Source organism: Vipera berus (assembly GCF_964194415.1).
Source record: "Vipera berus genome assembly, chromosome: 15".
NCBI lineage: Eukaryota > Metazoa > Chordata > Lepidosauria > Squamata > Viperidae > Vipera > Vipera berus.
Genome location: NC_138218.1, coordinates 5766715 through 5779960, shown reverse-complemented (window position 1 = coordinate 5779960; position 13246 = coordinate 5766715). Strand labels below are relative to the sequence as shown.

Genomic DNA, 13246 nt, shown 5'->3' with positions numbered 1-13246 from the left:
GGGCCGGGCGGGCGCTGAGGCACCGCCGCCAAGCGCGGGAAGCGGCGGGCGGAGCTGCTGCGGGCGCCGCGTGCAAAACCAGCGCGAGGCACCAAGCGCGGAGCCGGCGCGAGCCCATGGCCAGCCGAGTGACGTCAGCGCGCCCCGCCCCCCCTGAGGCGGCGGCGGCGGCGGCGGCCGCTGCACCGCCGGCCACGCCTCCTCCTCCTCCTTCCGTGCGCAGGCGCCTGAAGGTGGGGTTTTTTTTTGTTTTTTTTTTAAAAAGGACGCCCTCGCCGCCATCTTTGGCAAGGGCAGATTCCCTCTCTGCCAGGCCAGCTGGGTCCGGTAGAGATAATAATAATAATAAAAAAAGGCCTGCAGAGGGGACTCGCAGCTTGCGGGCTGGCTTTACGATTAGAGTTGGAAATTTGCTTAGAGGTCATCTAGGCCAACCCCCTGCCCAAGCAGGAGATTGTATACCTTTCCAGCCAATTGGTCGCCCAGTCTTCTTCTAATCAGATTCGGATTTTCCACTTTGGCCAAATCTGATGCTGAACTACAACTCCTAGCCCTCCCCGCCCTAGGGCTGGCTGAGGAATTCTGGGAGTCGAAGTCCCCCAAGTTGCCAAATTTGGAGAGCCTTGACTTTTTGTTGATTTGTTAAAATTATACAGTGCTTTGAGAGCTGTATGCCACGAAATTTCATTTTAATGTATGCCGATTAGTGTACATTCAAAGAGACAATATAAAGTTATTATTCTGTTCAATTCTATTCCATATTCTATTCTACTCTTCATATTCTACTCTATTCCATATTCTATTCTATTCTATTCTATATCCTTATTTTCTATTCTATTCCATTCTATCATAGTCTATTCTCTTCCATATTGTTCTATTCCATATTCTGTTCTATTCCATATCCTTATTCCATTCTATTCTATATCCTTATTCTTTTCTATTCCATTCTATTCTCTATCATATTCTATTCTATTCCATATTCTATTCTATATCCTTATTCTATTCCATTCCGTTCTTTATTCTATTCCATATTCTATTCTATATCCTTATTCTATTCTATATCCTTATTCTATTCTAATTCCATTCTATTCTTTATTCTATTCCATATTCTATTCTATTCCATTCCATTCTAATTCCATTCTATTCTTTATTCTATTATTCTATATCCTTATTCTATTCCATTCCATTCTAATTCTATTCTGTTCCATATTTTCTACTCTATTCTATTCTTATTCCATATTCTCTTCTATTTCATTCCATTCTATATTCTATATTCTATATTCTATATTCTATATTCTATATTCTATATTCTATATTCTATTCTATTCTATTCTATTCTATTCTATTCTATTCTATTCTATTCTATTCTATTCTATTCTATTCTATTCTGCTCATCTCACCTAAGACAGCCAGGTACAAAATGCAAGAACGCAACATGAGCAAAAAGAAAATCCTAATTTACAGCCCAACAGTCAGCAAAGAGATCAGCCGAGCGCAAAACACCAACTTTCCCAGTTAATTCCCCCCCCCCGTGCAAAGTAAGGACGCACCAAGTATTGGCCCCCCCGCCCACCTATATACAGCCCCGTCCCAGATTTTCTTTCGCTCCTAGTGGCAAACCAAAATTTAATTTCTAATTTCACTTGATTGGACCTGCATCTTGAGCTGGTGGCAGGAACAGAAATATACCTGCAGGGTTGCTTGGATCTTCCCGCTTTCCATCACAAAGCCGCAGCAGAAAAGCTTCAGCTTCAGCCGCTCAGCCCAACTGCCTTCCCGGGGCGATTTTGGAGCAAATGTAAACATTGACAGCACAGCGAGCATTGCACCCCAACCAGGTTTGTTTAACCGGGGTTTAAAAGCGGCTGACTTTTCACCTAGTTTGGAGTGTGGGGGGGAACAAGGACACAGTCAGCCGTGCCATAAAAGTTCCTGGAAGCTGGGAGAAAAATCCAAGCCCTCCCTGCCATTTTTAAAGAAAAGTGTGTGTAAAATGTGTGTGTGTGTTGTTCAGCAAGTTTTGTGAATGGCCAATAACACCACCCCGGGATTCCTGGCCTTGTGCATACATATTTACGTTTTGGACACAACCTTTGTTCGTAAATATTTACATTTTGCACGCAGCATTGAAACTCACAAACAAGCCTTAATAAACAAGGGCCAATGGAGTTAATCATTGGCTTGGCGTGTCTCTGGATGTTTGATTTTGTCACAACAGAACAGAACAACAACAACAAAAACCCCACAAAAAACACCCTTCACTCGTGTTTTTATTTTTATAGCTTTAATTTCATCTCTCTTTTTTTGGCATTTCATTCATTCATTCATTCCTTTCTCCCTTTAAATTCACGTGAAATGATCCGTAGTAGGTACTAACTCCGACGCTTTTGTGCGTTTCAAGAACGGGGATGCGGTCCCACCCAAGCAGGTCATCGATAAATGCGTTCGTTCAATTTTTAATTCATTTTTGAGGAAGCTTTCATCCCAAAGCGCCCGAAAAGAGGCAAACATGATAAAAAAAAAAAGGTTCGATCTGGAGAATCAGAAGAGCTTGGAATGGGAAAGGAAGGAAGGAAGCCAAAAAACTTTTCAGGATTGCCGATGGTTATTTTTTTCTTTCTTTTAAAAAAAACCCAAACAAACAAAAAATACTTCACTTAGTCTCCTGAAAGAGAGCTAAGCTTCCGAAGAGTAGGAAGCACGTCTTGGATTTTTTTTTTTTTGCTATCCCAGGAAACGGGGGTGGGGTGTGTGTTCCTTTAAAAAAGAAAGCAAAAATTGCAAAATGAAAGCGAGGAGGGGGGAAATCAAAGGGGGGAGTCTCTCCGTGCTGCAAGAAACAGGCCTGAAGCAAACACACCGGGATCATGTCGACGGTCACCGATGTCCAGCAAAATTCTCTAGCCCGGGTTTTTCCAGAAGACCAGGAATGGGAGAAGCATCCATTATGATTTTTTTTGTCGGATTCCCAATCGCACAGCCCTTGTTCTGCCATGTCTCGTCTCCCTGCAGCCGATTCGTGCCAGCCAGCCTGCCTGCCCTCCGCAAAGCCTTCCAAAGTCCAGGAAACGGAATTCAAGAATTTTGGGATACAAGCAAGCGTTTCGGGGAAGGAAATATATATATATTATATATATATAATATATATATATATATATATTATAGGCAAGTCACACGCTCTCCGCCACGGCTCTGAGTCCAGTGGAGGTCCTTGAAGGGTTTTCCATAAATTGCAATTTTCATCCGAATCCAGCTATTCCCATTGTTCTGTTATCCCCCTCCAAAAAGAAAAGAAAAGAAAAGAAAAAAGAAATCATTAAAAAAAAAATCTAAGAAATCACAATGCGTTAAAATCTCCGTCTCGACGCCACTCGGATTCAAAAGACCCGGTCGAACTCAGTCTGATTGGTTGCCGCGGGGTTCCTGCCCTGATTGGCCGGCTGCTGGGGCATGTGCCCGCCTCTCCTCCTGGGCGGGGCCAAGTACTCGAACATGGATTGGTTGTGGGTGGAGAGCATGTTCTTGAGGTCGGAGGGCATGGGATCGGACCAGAAGAAGTCGTGGTTCAGGGCGTCGTCGCTGTCGATCCGCTGGGCGGGATCCAGGACCAGCAGCTTGTCGATGAGATCCAGGGCGTAGGGATCCTTCACGTAGGCCTTCAGCCTCTCCTTGACCTTGCGCTTCTGACCTTTGGGCAGCTCCAGCTTCTGGTAGAGTTCGTATTTGTCCACATTGGGCCAGATCTGAAAGGAGAAGTGGAATTCAGAGAAAAGAAGGACGACTAGGGGGGACCTGACAGCGGCATTCCGGTATTTTTGCCACAAAAAAGATGTTGAGACTTTGGGGGAAAAAATGCAGAGAAGAGCAACTAAGATGATTAAAGGCCTGGAGACTAAAACATACGAAGAACAGGCTGCGGGACTTGGGTTTGGCCGGTCTAAAGAAAAGAGGAAAGAGGGGAGACAGGATAGTAGTGTTCCAGTATTTGGGGGGCTGCCACCAAGAAGAGGGGGTCAAACTATTCTCCAAAGCGCCTGAAGGCAGGACAAGAAACAACGGATGGAAACTGATCAAGGAGAGAAGCAACCTAGAACTAAGGAGAAACTTCCTGACAGTGAGGACAATCAACCAGTGGAACAACTTTGCCTCCAGAAGTCGTGGAGGTTTTTAAGAAGAGGCTGGACAATCACCTGTCTGAGATGGTATACGTTCTCCTGCTTGAGCAGGGGGCTGGACTAGAAGACCTCCAAGGTCCCTTCCAGCTCCATTCCATTCCATTCCATTCCATTCCATTATACTCAACTCTACTCCACTCCACTCCGCTCCACTCCACTCCTCTACTCTACTCTATTGTACTCCATTCCATTCTACTCTACTCCACTCCATTCCAGGAGACAAGCAACCTGGAACTAAGGAGAAACTTCCTAACAGTGAGGACAATCAACCAGTGGAACAGCTTGCCACCAGAAATCATGGGCGCTCCATCACTGGAGGCTTTTAAGAAGAGGTTAGACAGTCACTTGTCTGAGATGGTCTAGGTTTTCTTGCTTGAGCAGGAGGCTGGACTAGAAGACCTCCAAGATCCCTGTCAATTCTGTTTTTCTGCTAATTCTTTTTTTTCCTTCCTTCTTTCCTTCCTCCCTCCCTCATCGCTGGAGGTTTTTAAGTCTACCGGTTCTCACCTCGGGCGTGATGGAGCCGCAGAGCTGGCTGATCAGGGTGAGCTGATGCTGTTCGGTGTTGCCTTGCATGATGGGGCTCCGTGTCCACATCTCCGCCATGATGCAGCCCCCGCCCCACAGATCAATGGGGGGGCCATAATCGCGTTCTCCTTAAAAAAAAAAAGGAATCCCAAGTTGATCTTTCTAAAGGCTAAACCTTCCAGCTACTCTGGAAAACAATTGTTGAGTTTTCTTTTCTTTTCTTTATAAAGTTTTATTGATTTCTTTTTTTAAACAGAATTCAACAGTAATCATTCAATAAAAGGACTGAGTATCTCATTCACTAATACAAATTAAATTCCTAATCCCTAAATCTTTTCTCTAACTCAATGTGGAAAGCCACGGCTTGGTTGAAGCCAAGGCTCATAAGTCATGGGCCAGCCCAGCCATATGGGAACTGAAGTCCCACACGGAGCTCAGAAACTTGATAATCCATCAGTCCACAAAAGTTGACCCAGGCCCATGAGCCAGCCCAGCCATATGGGAACTGAAGTCCCACGTGGAGCTCCTGAAGACCGATACTCCACCAGTCCACAAAAGTTGACCCAAGGCCCAAGAGCCAGCCTAGCCATATGGGAACTGAAGTCCCACGTGGAGCTCCTGAAGACCGATACTCCATCAGTCCCCAATCCAACCCACAGACATTGACCGGTCCTTCTTACCCAGTAGCAGCTCTGGTGGACGGTACCACAGTGTCACTACCCGGTTCGTGTAACGGTTGGGCTGGCTGTTCTTGGCCAGGCTGAAAGCCCGGGCCAACCCAAAATCGGCCAACTTCAAGACGCCGTCTCGGGTGATGAGCACGTTGGCAGCTTTCATGTCTCTGTGAAGGATCTGGGAGGGGAAAAAAAGGTGGAGAGAGACATGGGTGGTCTGTCGTGGTCGCCATCCTGCTAGCTGTCAACCTCCAGCTCAAATATCCAAATAAAAAGTCCGGCATTACTTCCATTTCTGAAAAACGCACTGTTTATTGGATTCATGGCATGAAAACTAACTATAAAATCCCAAAGGGCATCAGACCAAAGGACGTAACAAGGACATTCCCAGCCAAACTTCCCCAGATATTCACGTAACTCCTCTGATCAATTTCTCTTTGTTATGAGAAACCGTCTGCTATCCTCTTCACACCTGCTAGAATGTCCTTGAAAGGTTTCCAGACTGCTGACTCTCAGCAAACTTCCTCGGAATTGGGGAGGTTTCGTTTCTCTAACTAACCCAGTCAAAAGCACCATTTCCCTCCACCCCAACCCCTTTACTCTAATGCAGGGGTCTTCAAATTTGGCCCTTTGATGACTTGTGGACTTCCAACTCCCAGAATTCCTCAGCCGGCGTGCCTGGCTGAGGAATTCTGGGCGTTGGAAGTCCGCAAGTCATCAAAGGGCCAAGTTTGAAGACACCCTGCTCTAATGGCAAGACGAAAACAAAGAGGCAAATTGTCAGTAGCATCGCTTTGCATCTGACATTGTGCAATGGGACGGAGGGGGGGAGGTTAGACTGGGAGCCAAGCAGTGCTGGGAGACCTGCCAATCCAGCCCCAGGTCACTTAAAAGAATGTGGAGATGAAGCAGGTGCGCACAAACAACCTGGAACTTTTCAGTTGGCCAAAGACTGATAACAAAGTGAAAGTCCTGGGGAAAAAAGGAAAATTAAGTATATCGTTTGTGGGCCACTTCAGCAGATTCCGCTACTTCCAACAGTTCATTTAGGGACCATTCCAAGTGGCTCAGTGGGTTAGGACGCTGAGCTTGTCGATCAGAAGGTCGGCAGTTTGGTGGGTCGAATCCCGAGTGCCGCGCAACAGAGTGAGCGCCTGTTACGCGTCCCAGCTTCTGCCAACCTAGCAGTTCGAAAGCATGTAAAAAATCCAAGTAGAAAAATAGGGACCACTCCGGTGGGAAGGTAACAGCGTTCTGTGCGCCTTTGGCGTCTAGTCATGCCGGCCACATGACCACGGAGACGTCCTCGGACAAGCGCTGGCTCTTCGGCTTTGAAACGGAGATGAGCACCGGCCCCTAGAGTCGGAAACGACTAGCACGCATGTGCGGGGGAAACTTTACCTTTACCTTTACCAAGTTACAACGGCACTGGGGGAAAAAGTGAGACTTAGGACCATTTTTCACACCCAACAACTGCTGCGGCGCCCCCGCGGTCGCGCGATTTACATTCAGACACTTGACAACCGACTCACATTTATGATAAGTGCAGTGTCCTGGGGTCATGTGACCCCTTTTTTGCGCCCTTCTGACAAGCACAAAGGGGGGGGGGAGCCGGATCCCCTTCAACAACCGTGTCACTCAAACTTAACAAACTGCAATGATTCACTTAACGAGGGTGGCGAGCAAGGTCGTAAAACGGGGCAAATTTTCAACACATTTCTCCCTTGGCGACATAAATTTGGCACTCGGTGGCGGCCGTTAAGCTGAGGACTGACCTGTAACGACTTTTGCTTCCGTTGGGTCAAAAGAAAGGCCCAGGGGTCTTTACTAACTAACTGAGTGGGGTGGGGTGTCCCCCAAGGGAAGACCAGCTTAGATCTCCAGGGTCTACGAAGCCCGCAGGGACCTCTCACCTTATTCCGATGGATGTAGTAGAGTCCGTTCAGGAGCATCTGCATCACTTTCTTGATCTCCGAGAGCGTGAACTTGACGTGAGCGTTGCTGAGGAGGCCAGCCAGGTCGTGCTCACAGAAGTCGAAGACCAGGTAGATGCTGCCCTTGCAACGATTGTACGGGGAGGCTGCAGGGACGACAGGAAACCGGAACCTCAAATTTTACCGGCTATTCCAATAGCTTCATCTGTGTTCGGCCGTCTTGTTGGGCTCCATGGATTATATTAGCAATAGCATTTAGACTTATATGTCGCTTCACAGTGCTTTTTGCAGCAATCTCTGAGCGGTATACAGAGTCGAACAATGGCCCCCAACCATCTGGGGTCCTCGTTTTACCGACCTCGGAAGGATGGAAAGCAGAGTGAACCTTGAGCCGGTCAGGATCGAACGCCTGGCAGTGGGCAGAGTTAGCCTGCAATACTGCATTCTAACCACTGCGCCACCACAGCAGATAGGATAGATAGATAGATAGATAGATAGATAGATAGATAGATAGATAGATAGATAGATAGATAGATAGATAGACAGACAGACAGACAGACAGACAGACAGAAAGAAAGGCACCTGGTTTACATTCGGATGCTTGACAAATGACTCATATTTATGACGGGTTGCAGCGTCCCCGGAGTCATGTGATCCCTCTTTGCAACCTTCTGACAAGCCTGATTCACTTAACAAACTTGCTGCGAACTTAACAGCTGCAGTGATTCATTGAACAACTGTTAAGGTCGTAAAAAATGGCAACCCTCACTTAAAAAATTTCTCATCTGGCAGTAGAAATTTTGCACCCAACCGTGGTCATAAATGAAGGACTCCCTGTACTGAAATGACATTATGACAACAGCGACATCCAGTTCAGATTTAACAGCCATTTGATCGGAACACAGAGGCCTTCCCTTGCAAACTATCCATTAAATTGACATTTAGAATAGAATAGAGCTGTAAGGGACCTTGGAGGTCTTCTAGTCCAGCCCCCCACTCAAGCAGGAGAACCTATGCCATCTCAGACAAGTGACTGTCCAGTCTCTTCTTAAAAACCTCCAGGGATGGAGCACCCACAACTTCTGGTAGCAAGCTGTTCCACTGGTTAATTGTCCTCACTGTCAGGAAGTTTCTCCTTAATTCCAGGTTGCTTCTCTCTTTGATCAGTTTCCAACCGTTGTTTCTTGTTCTGCCCTCTGCTACTTTGGAGAACAATTTGACCCCCTCTTCTTTGGGGCAGCCCCTCAAATACTGGACCGCTGCTATCCTGTCTCCCCTGTTTCTTCTCTTCTTTAAACTAGCCAACCCCAATTCCTGCAGCCGTTCTTCATATGTTTTAGTTCTCCAGGCCTTGGATCACCTTAGATGCCCTTCTCTGAATTTTTTTTGCAAACTCTCAACATCTTTTTTCCGATATGGTGGCCAAAATTGGCTGCAGTTTTCCAGGCGTGGCCTCACTAGGGGTTTTCGTTTTAGCAGATAAAATTAAGCCCAGCAAGTTTGGATAACTTACCTTTAGTCCGGCATATTTCAATGAGGTTGACCACATTTTCGTGTTTCAACAACTGCAGGATTTTAATCTCCCGTAAAGCTGTGATTGGAAACTAGAGAGAACAGAGAGAGAACATATTTGCATCCAAGGTGGGAAGGCCAGGTTCCTTGGCTAGAGTTTTACACTGAAATCACAACTCATGGACAGACCTCACTATAATTTTCAACTGGGAAACTTGTGTCCTTCAAAAGAGAGGATTTAAAAGAAAACAGGAAGATCTCCCAAGGCCGGCTAATTATCACACAGATAAGCAGAGATTAACACAACTAGACCAACAATCAAGTAAACAATACCCCAGTCAAGGAACTACCAACTCATACAAACAATCAAACAATACCTTATCAGGGAACAATCGAGAACTCCCAGCAACAGTGATAAGAAAAACTATCAAGAGATAAAAGACAGAACGACTCCCCACTGACGATTTTCCCCAGCTGGGCAGAGAAATGTTTCCAAGAAAATCCCAAAGGTGCTGTTTTCAAGAGGCAACTGGACTTCCTTGGTTTTTTTCCTTGGAGACGCTTCGCTTCTCATCCAAGAAGCTTCTTCAGTTCTGACCGAATGGTGGAGAAGGGAAGGATTGATATGAACCGAAGAAGCTTCTTGGATCAGAAGCGAAACGTCTTCAAGGCAAACCAAAGAAAGTCCAGTTGCCCCTTGAAGAAAAACAAAAAAGCACCTTTGGGGACAAACCATGACCTGGATGGTTGAGAATCTCCCTAGAAAAAATAATAATAATAATAATAATAATAATAATAATAATAATAATAATAATAATAATAATAATAATAAGAAGAAGAAGAAGAAGAAGAAGAAGAAGAAGAAGAAGAAGAAGAAGTAGTAGTAGTAGTAGTAGTTGGAAGGGACCTTGGAGGTCTTCTAGTCCAACCCCCTGATCAGGCAGGAAACCCTATACCATTTCAGGCAAATGGCTGTCCAGTCTCTTCTTAAAAACTTCCAGTGTTGGAGCACCCACAACTTCTGGAGGCAGGTTGTTCCACTGGTTAATTGTTCTCACTGTCAGGAAGTTTCTCCTTAGTTCTAGGTTGCTTCTCTCCTTGACTAGTTTCCATCCGTTGCTTCTTGTCTTTCCTTCGGGTGCTTTGGAGAATAGCTTGACTCCCTCTTCTTTGTGGTAGCCCCTGAGATACTGGAACACTGCTATCCTGTCACCCCTCATCCTTCTCTTTGTTAAACTACACATACCCAATTCCAGCAACCGTTCCCGATATGTTTTAGCCTCCAGTCTGCAAGAAAACATCCCAACTCGGAGAGCGCCAAGGACTTCACAATACCGACTCATTCCAACGTGGTGACTTTTTAAAATAGAGTAAGTTCTATTACTGCTCTAAATTAAAGCTGCAAAAAAACATCATGGGGAGTCCCCACTGAATTCGTCGATTTGGTCACTCGGAGGAGGCAACGAACGGCGCAGCCACAGACACACAATCAGCTTGATCCCGAAAAGATGGTGAAGAAAGAAAACCAGCTTTGCAATCTGAGATAGTACATCAACTGATCAGGTTTACCTCTTTCCCAGAGCTTGGTGTGTAACGTATACCCTTTCCAATAAACTAAATGCTCACTCAAAAGAATCCATCGCAAAATAGGGGTCGATTTAGGCAGCTTGAAGAGGTTTAATCAGGTTTTAGGCTTGATAAAAATTAAAGAGGATAAGATCTGCCGAGCGGCACAGAGCCCAGATCAAAGTAACAGGGGCGGGTGGGGTGGTCCATGATGGTCTCTGAGCTTGCCGGGTTTTCTTGCAGACGTTTCGTTACCAAACTAGGTTACATCATCAGTGGTAGAAGAGTGGGGCTTGTGGGGAGAAGGAAAAAGATGGAAGAGGTCAAAGACAGGAGGAGAAAAGAGAAGAAAAGGGCTGTGAGCTTGGTGGTTTCCTTGCGGACATTTCATTCTCTCGTTGCCTGTTTATTCCACCCAGACGCGTGGGGCGAAGCCCGCACCACTCACCCCTTCTTTTTCATTCTCCATCAACACTTTTTTCAGCGCCACTTTTTTGCCTGTCTGCCGGTGCTTCGCTTTGAAGACTTCCCTGTAAGAAAAGCCAAGGAGGGCATGAAGAGGGGAGGCCGTTTAAGCAAAGAGGAGGGGGGGGCGAAAATGGGGGTGTGGGGTGTGTAAATGCGTGCACCATGCCCACCCGGCCGAGGAGCTGGGGATGATAGGTTAAGTGGGAGCCGGATGGAGGATGGACCCTCCCCCCCCCCCCCCCGGGCAGAAGAGCCACCGGATTCCATCCGGAATGTCCGCTGCTGGGAGACCAGCAACGCTGGAAAAGGCAGGGCTGCTTGGCCCACAAGCGGCAGGACGGAGGACCGGCTGGCTGAGCTCATGAGGTCTCTCTCTCCCTCCAGGCCAAGATTCGGAGGCGCCAGGGTGGGGCAAAGGGGGTCCCTGTGCTGGGTGTGTGTGTGTGTGGAGCAGATCTAAGGGCAGCTCAGCTCGGTCCATTCCAGGAGGGGCGCTTAAAGGCCATACAAAGGGGAAGCCCCCAGGGTTGTGGGTCTGGGTTTGTGTGTTCGTGTGTGTGTTGGGGAGGATTAAAGGAGGAAGAAGACGGTCAAGAGATTTGGGGGGGTGGGAAAGGCGCAAAAGGCGACTAAGCTGGCCCCCAGCTTCCTGCACTACAGACCCCATCTTCCTGAGCTAGGAGACCGGGGTGGGGGCTCTGGTTGGGTGGGGGGGCACAGAGGGGGCACCCCAAGGCGGGTGGGGAGCCCAAGGCTGCCCCACTCCAGGTGGGAGGGGCGCTCCCGGCCGGGAGCGATGGGTCTCCGTCCCTCCCCTCGCAAGAGAGCCCCAACTCGGACCCGCAGGGCGGCGGTGCAGCATGGGGGCGGGGGTCCTGCCCCTGCCAGGGCGAGCAGGGCGCCAAGCGGCTGGGGCCGGGCAGGAGGGAGGCTGCAGTCCGGCTGGGGAGGAAGGAAGGGGCTGGTAGCCTGGCGGGGCTCAGCCCGATGGGCTCTGGGGTGCCCCCAGCCACGTGGGAGGGCCGGGCCGGGCGCGCCTTACCCGAAGGTGCCCTGCCCGATCTTGGCCAGCTTCTCGTACTTGGAGACCTCGTCGCAGTACGGGCACTCGGCCGCGTCGTATTGCTTGGCCATGGCCGTCCCCGCGACCCCCAAACGCCGCGGCCGGCCGGCAGCCTCCCTCCCCCGAGCGCGCAGGGGCGCTTCCGGTCGCGCTTCCGCCCGGCCGCGCCCTCCCTCAGCACTTCCGGCGCGGGCGGGCGGGGCCGCCGCGGGGCAGCCTGGGAGGCGTAGTTCGCAGCCGGCCGAGCTCGGGGAGGGGAAGAGGGGCTCTGGGGGCGGGGGGGATGGGCTGTGGGAGGGGATGTTGGGACTGTGGAAGGGGATGATGGGCTGTGGGAGGGGATGATGAGCTCAGGGGCGGATGATGGGCTGTGTGGAGGGTGATGGGCTCTGCGGGGGATGATGGGCTCTGCGATGGGTGATGGGCTCTGAGTGGACGTTGGGCTGTGGGAGGGGATGATGGGCTCTGCGGGGGATGATTGGCTCTGGGAGGGGATGATGGGCTCTGGGAGGGGATGATGAGCTCAGGGGCGGATGATGGGCTGTGTGGAGGGTGATGGGCTCTGGGTGGATGTTGGGCTGTGGGAGGGGATGATGGGCTCTGCGGGGGATGATTGGCTCTGGGAGGGGATGATGGGCTCTGGGAGGGGATGATGAGCTCAGGGGCGGATGATGGGCTGTGTGGAGGGTGATGGGCTCTGGGTGGATGTTGGGCTGTGGGAGGGGATGATGGGCTCTGCGGGGGATGATTGGTTCTGGGAGGGGATGATGGGCTCTGGAAGGGATGATGGGCTGTGTGGAGGGTGATGGGCTCTGGGAAGAGATGGGTTGTGGGAGGGGATGATGGGCTCTGGGAGGGGATGATGAGCTCAGGGGCGAATGATGGGCTCTGGGGGGATGATGGGCTCGGGAGGGGGTTGGGGGCGAGGCTTGACCCTTCCTCCTCCTTTTTTGCAAGGGAAGAATCCTGAACCAAGATTTCCTGGCCTCTGCAGGGATGCAACCTCGCAAAGATTTGTGCAATTAATTTGGGGGGGGGCAAAAAATCCTTATATGGGAGGCTTTTTTGGCTCCTTGCAAAAGGGCCTGCCTGCCACAAACCACCCTTGCGAAAAGGAGGCTGCATCTCCCAGTTTGGACTTTGGGGCTTCAGGTCCGCAGTGCGAGAAACGGGAGACGCGCCCAGGGGAAAGTAAGGGGAGAGTAAGTTTCCCTCCCTTTTTAACTGCATGGCAGACGTGAAATCCCTCAGCATCCTCAAAACCTCCCATTGTGATGGGAGGGGACGATGGGGTGCAAAGCCAAGTTGCAGGCCGACAAATCACAC

At 49.3% G+C, this 13246-nt stretch overlaps 2 protein-coding genes across 2 annotated transcripts in view; both read right to left on the bottom strand.

The window, feature by feature from the left end:
- The window catches only part of FPGS (folylpolyglutamate synthase), a 20579-nt gene extending 20165 nt beyond the window's left edge, over positions 1–414 (bottom strand). The window contains exon 1 of the mRNA XM_081339856.1: positions 1–414. This exon is cut by the window's left edge and continues 23 nt beyond it. Coding sequence (XP_081195982.1) covers positions 1–118 — 118 coding nt within the window. The 5' untranslated portion in view covers positions 119–414.
- A 1853-nt stretch (positions 415–2267) lies between these two features.
- On the bottom strand, positions 2268–12058 carry CDK9 (cyclin dependent kinase 9). The gene is made up of 7 exons (XM_081339631.1): positions 11900–12058; positions 10838–10919; positions 8825–8915; positions 7291–7457; positions 5384–5555; positions 4683–4831; positions 2268–3743 (listed from the first exon to the last, which is right to left on the bottom strand). Exons 1-7 carry the CDS (start codon positions 11989–11991, stop codon positions 3378–3380), a joined length of 1119 nt encoding a protein of 372 aa, XP_081195757.1. The 5' UTR covers positions 11992–12058; the 3' UTR covers positions 2268–3377.
- Positions 12059–13246: the final 1188 nt, after the last annotated feature.

What these genes read in the sequence shown, in the direction of transcription:
- CDK9 (XM_081339631.1), bottom strand. Translation starts at nt 11,991, where the DNA reads ATGGCCAAGCAATACGACGCGGCCGAGTGCCCGTACTGCGACGAGGTC. An exon ending in TGAAATATGCCGGACTAAAG is followed by an intron (nt 7,458 to 8,824) that starts GTAAGTTATCCA and finishes TCGTCCCTGCAG; the next exon opens with CCTCCCCGTACAATCGTTGC. An exon ending in ACTACATCCATCGGAATAAG is followed by an intron (nt 5,556 to 7,290) that starts GTGAGAGGTCCC and finishes TTCCCCTCCCAG; the next exon opens with ATCCTTCACAGAGACATGAA.